Consider the following 6,000-nt stretch of genomic DNA (forward strand, 5'->3'; position numbering starts at 1 on the left):
TCTTTCCCACAGACGGCGCCAAATTGTGGGTGTTGATTTCCGACCACATTGCCAACTCAGTATTCAGCTGGAGAGTACAGGCAAAATAGATGGCGCCTAATTGACTTGCAACAGAAAAAAGAGATTCCGGTGGTGGTTTGTCTACCCGGGGGCACTCCGACGATCAAGTCAGTTATCTCTCAAAGATAAATCAAGTGCTTAACTCACTATTCAGAATATAAATTACATACCTTAGACCTATGGGGGTGCCTCTCTTTTATAGTTAACTCAATCTTAGTCTCAATAGAAGCCTAGCTTCAATGGACTTCTGCTCAGTGCTTATCCTAGACTCTTCAATAGATAAAGATAAACTCCCTAAGAGCTTTATCCTTATCCAGACTGAAGTCCTTCCTCAATCTAGGACTCTTGTCCCCTTATCCGCTTATCCTGGATTCTGATATCTTCAGAGATAACCTCGGCTTAGCCGAGATCATCTCGGCGTTAAGACCACGACACGTGGCACCTCGGCTGACATGTCGGCGTCACCTTGGCCACGTGTTGGTCCTTAGAAAATATATCACCACAATATTTGTATATATATATATATATATGTGTGTGTGTGTATAAACTCTATGGACTACTTTAATTCTTAGAAATAGTCACTTCTTATGGATCATTTTTGTTCTTATGGATCATTTTCGTTCTTCTAATGAACAACCTTAGTGGCCGAGATAAAAGAAATTAAGGAGAAAACACAGAAAGTGGATGATGTGATTCTGGCTATAGCTGCTGGAAGTAGACATCTTATAATTCCAAATCTTGAATTTGATTACTTTGATACTAATATTCATGAAGATTTGTATAAGCTTATTAAATATTCTTGTGAGATCATATACTTGATGATCTGATATACTACAAAAATTTTTGTGGTTCATTAATATGTTATTTTATTTATTTATTTTTGGATAAATTCATTAATATATTACTTGATCATGTTACCTCAAGATGTAGTTTTGATTTTAATGAAGGAAATATGTTACTGATTGTGTAAACTTAAGATGTAGTTTAAATTAATGATAGAATATATGTCACCTCTTCTCTTTCTTCCCCATAACATTCCATTCAAAGTTCCCTTTCTTCCTCATATTCAATTTCTGTTTATTAGATCTGTCATGTTATTGAATCTATTATGTTATTAAATCTGTAATTATGTTATTGAAATTGAAATTGTAATTTTTTGTAATCCAGTTTAAATGGAGGATAGTGTTTAATCTCCCACAATCAATCTTTTACCTCCGAAATCCTCTAATTCTCAAATGAATCCCCCTTAGCCGAACCTGAACTCGAACTCGAACCCGAACCCGAACTTGAACCTGAACCTAAGCCTTCTAGACCCCCAAGGAGAAAGAGTGAGAGTGGAGGAGGGAGAGCACCATCCACAGTTTGGGATCATTTTGATAAGGTTATGGGGACCGATAGGAAGCGTAGAGCCGTATGAAAATACTACAAGAAAGAGTATTTGGCTGACTCTAGACTTCATGGGACTAGCAATTTGAGGAGTCATACACCCAATTGTAAAGAATATCCAAATAGGGATAGTGATGGTCAACAAACATTAAATCTTAAACTAAAACAAAATGAAGAAGGTGTTGAGGTTGTAGCAACAACTTTTAATTTTGATGCTTGTAAAAGGTCTCTTGTGGAGATGGTTGTCATTGATGAGTTGTCATTTAGATTTGTGGAGGGAGTTGGGTTTAGAAGATTTTGTAATGTCATGCAACCGAAATTCACACCAATCCCCTCTTGTCATGCCATATCTAGAGAAGTGCTTAACATATTCAAGAATGAAAGAGATAAGTTAAAGAAGGCCATGAAGGGTCGTATAATTTGCTTTACTACGGACACTTGAACATCTATTCAAAATTTGTGTTACATGTGTTTGACTACTCATTTCATTGATAATAACTGGAAACTTCAAAAAGGAATTATAAATTTTCAACAAGTTGAAGATCACAAAGGAGAAACATTGGGTAGAAAAATTGAGTCGTGTTTGATTGAGTAAAACATTGATAGCATATTCACCTTAACAGTTGATAATGCTAGTTTTAATAATCTTACCATTCAATATTTGAAAACAATAACCAAAGATTGGAAGGGGACTATTTTGCAACATGAGTTTATTCACATGCGTTGTTGTGCACATATTCTTAATCTCGTTGTGAGTGATGGGTTGAAAGAAATGAATGATTCTATTGCCAATATTAGACTTGCGGTGAGATATGTGAGGTCTTCTCCCCATAGGCATGATGCTTTTAAGAAGTGTGCAGCCACACTCAAACTTGATTCAAAAGCTCTTGTATGCCTAGATGTACCAACTAGGTGGAACTCTACCTATTTGATGTTGGAGGCGGCCGAAAAGTATGAGAAGGCTTTTAACCGCTTGAAGCTTGTGGATTTCAATTTTGAATCTTATTTCAAGGATGTTGATGGTGGCATAAGGAGAAATCCTAATGAGTTGGATTGGAAAAAATGTAGATTATTTTTGAGGTTTCTAAAATTATTTTATCTTGCAACTAAGAAGTTTCCAGGGTCTCTCTTTGTTACTTCCAATGCTTTTTACAAAGAAATGATTGTTATTGAAAGGAAAATTAACCAATTAATTTTGGAGGAGGATGATATTTTGAGCACAATGGCAAAGAGAAACAAAAGTTTAGCAAGTATTGATGGGATGGAAGTAAGATCAATTTGTTATTGTATGTTGCAGTTATTCTTGATCCTACCAAAAAAATGACATATTTGGAGTTTTGCTTTTCAAATTTATTTCTTGGAGATAATAAGAAGGTGGAAGATATGGTAGACAAGGTTAAGGGTTGTTTGAGTCATTTGTATAGCCATTATGTCACACTTTATCCTTCAAATGAGAAACTTTCAAGTGTGAGTGAAGTTGTGAATATGATGGAAGATGATGATGATGATCCTTATTCTTTGGTTGATTCCCAATTTAATTCCTATTTGGAGGGGCGATGCACTAGTGGATCTAAGTCGGAATTGGAACAATATTTGTCTGAGGTTGAACATTTTGCAAAGAATCAAACATTTGAGATTTTGGATTATTGGAAGGTGAATGCAACAAAATATAGAGTGTTATCGCAACTTGCAAGGGATGTGTTGGCCATGCCTGTTTCTACCGTTGCGTCAAAGTCGGCTTTTAGTAGGGGGGCGTATTCTTGACCCATTTCGTAGTTCACTCTTACCTTCTATGGTTGAAGCTCTTGTATGTACTCAAAATTGGCTTCGAAGTAACCTTCCAATTTCTCTTCAAAAGGCGATGGATGATGTGGAGGAATTTGAGCAATATGACTCGGGTAATATGAGAATTTGTTTATCTTCATTTTTATTTGTATTATTCATTTTCTAATGTAAGTTTTATTGATCTTCTCTTGTTGACTCTTAATTAGGTACTTTGGAGTCAAGCTCATCTTCAAGTTCAACCTATAATGTTGATGCTAATATTATAATTGAACTCTAATCCATTTGCTCATTGGTAAATTTTTCATATACTCAACACATTTTCTTACTATATTGAGATGCAATATATAGACATTTGTTTTATCTTTTCATTACTTTATTCTTTTACACTTTTTTTGTCAAAGGAATTATGAAGATTGAAGATTAAATTTTTTATTTTTCAATTTATTTTTGTGCAGGGTTCATCAACCAAATGCATGGAATTGAAATTTTTGGAACTTGGATGTGATTCATGATGATGGAGTTTGAGATATTGTGTTGCAAATGTTTTTATTTTATTTGACAACAATTTCATTTTATTATTTTTATTGCATTTTGAATGAATGACAACAATTTTATTTTATTTTATTTTTTTCATTTTATTATTGCTTTGGATGAATGTAATAGTTAAGAAGGTAGAAGATATAGTTAATGATTTTACTTTAATTTTGTATTATTGGGTAGTAATAGATGGAGAATGTTGAAAAAGCAGTTGGAGAATGAGATTGATGATTTAACTTAGGATTGTGAATGATTTTACTTTAATTGTATTGTTGGGTAGTAGATTAATTTTGAAAGATTTTTGGATTTTGAATGATTTTTGAATTTTAAATGATTTGTTTGTGTTAGGAATTGATTTTATTGTGTTTTTAATTTTATAAGTTTTAATTCATTAATTATTAATGTTGAAACATTTTAGAAAATTGGAAGAAAATGACCGAAAATAAATATTTACAAAATGGGGAAAAAAACTCAAAAATTAATTTTTAAATGAAAAAAATTCAAACCACAAATCGCCCGCACATCCACAAATTCTATCCGCATAAACCGCAAACCACACTGCGGGCGGTTGCGTTTTGACTTTTTTCCAAACCGCATAGGTGTAGACGGGTCAAAACCGAACCGTAAACCGCACAAATTTGATCCGCGAGCACCCCTAATGTGAGGTGTGGACTGAGAACAAAAACATAAAACCTATTTCATAAGGGTGTGCATTGAGAAATTATGTACACGGAGATAAAAGAATGCATGGAAATAGAATTTCCCATGCCTTAACTTTTATAGAGTCCCAGGCACTTTTTTACATATTTACCCTTTAAAAAAAAGTTTGAGGAATATGGAAATAGCAAAAAAAAAATTAAAAATTAGCCAGTATACACATAAAGTTTACTTGCACACCATTTCTAGATGAGGATGAAATCATTATAAGAATTCAAAGGACAAGATTTTAGTCATGTTGCATTATAGTTTACCAAACTCTAATTTACAATAATAAAAAAGCGTAACACTAAAACACCAAATAAAAATTGAATTAAGGCCTCATTTGGTAACATTACTTTTTAGTTTAAAAGTTAAAAAATCATTAAAAAAACAAAAAGTCAACAACCTATATCAAAAAGTTAAAGATTCTTTTTTCTTTCTACCTTTTGCACATCTCTTCGTAAAAAATAAAAAAGTCATCCCAAATATACTAGTTTTTTTACATCATATTTTAGTCAAAAAATCAAAAAGGTACTAAAAAAATATGTTCCCAAACGAGGCCTAAGTATCACTTTTATATATAATTTATTTATTATTTATAATTCACAGCATATCCTTCTCCTAACAACATTCATATATAATTTATTATTTTAAATTTGGCCCAACAATGATTTTTGTTTTGGGTCCTTAGATTGGATCTCAATATTATGTTGGATCTTATTTTAATATCTAATAATATAAAGAACTAAGAAATTTATTTATTATTTATAATTTGCAGCATATCCTTCTCCTAACGACATTCATATATAACTTATTATTTTAAATTTGGCCCAACAAAGATTTTTGTTTTGGGTCCTTCAGATTGGATCTCAATATTATGTTGGATCTTATTTTAATATCTAATAATATAAAGAAGTAAGAAATTTTAGGGGTCTTATTTTCGTCCAAGTTTTTGGGGCGAAGGCAAAAGCCTTTCTTGCCTCTACCCAGGGCGTGCTAAGTGCATGTTTTGGCATGTGTGCACCTTTGTCCTTCGAGGTGTTGCTAGTTCGTTGGGGGTGTTGTGTTGTTCACAGAAGAATAAGAGAAATATGAAATTAGGAGCTAGGGCTTAAGATTTTTTATTTTTATTTTTAGGGCGAATTACATTAATGGTTGTTATAATTTGGAACTTGTGTCACTTTGATCCCTGAATTTTCAATTGTGACACAATTAACCTGAAAAGCAAGTTTTGAAACTATAAAATGTTACAGTTTCAAAGCAAAAATCTATTAAGCATTTATCCTTATTAATCAAACTGAAAAACATGTTATGAAACTACAAAAGTTTATAGCTCTAAAGAATGTTATGAAACTGTAAAATTTTGTAGTTTTAAACCATGATTCATTATAGCATAAACAAATTTGAAACTGCAAAATTTTATAGTTTTCGCCGCCTATAACTGAAACTCAAAAACAACTTGTTCAGAACTTGATAAATTTCTCTATTAAAACAGAAAAAGAGAAGTGTATAACAAAGAAAATGTAGAAAAAT

At 32.3% G+C, this 6,000-nt stretch overlaps 1 protein-coding gene across 1 annotated transcript; it reads left to right on the forward strand.

Moving 5' to 3' along the window:
- Window positions 1–2,164: 2,164 nt before the first annotated feature.
- LOC145799531 (zinc finger BED domain-containing protein RICESLEEPER 1-like) lies at window positions 2,165–3,210 on the forward strand. The gene is made up of 2 exons (XM_082889120.1): window positions 2,165–2,696; window positions 2,744–3,210. Exons 1-2 carry the CDS (start codon window positions 2,165–2,167, stop codon window positions 3,208–3,210), a joined length of 999 nt encoding a protein of 332 aa, XP_082745246.1.
- Window positions 3,211–6,000: the final 2,790 nt, after the last annotated feature.

The sequence above is a fragment of the Camellia sinensis genome, chromosome 9 (genome assembly GCF_055761805.1).
Source record: "Camellia sinensis isolate YWXY chromosome 9, ASM5576180v1, whole genome shotgun sequence".
NCBI classification, from domain to species: domain Eukaryota; kingdom Viridiplantae; phylum Streptophyta; class Magnoliopsida; order Ericales; family Theaceae; genus Camellia; species Camellia sinensis.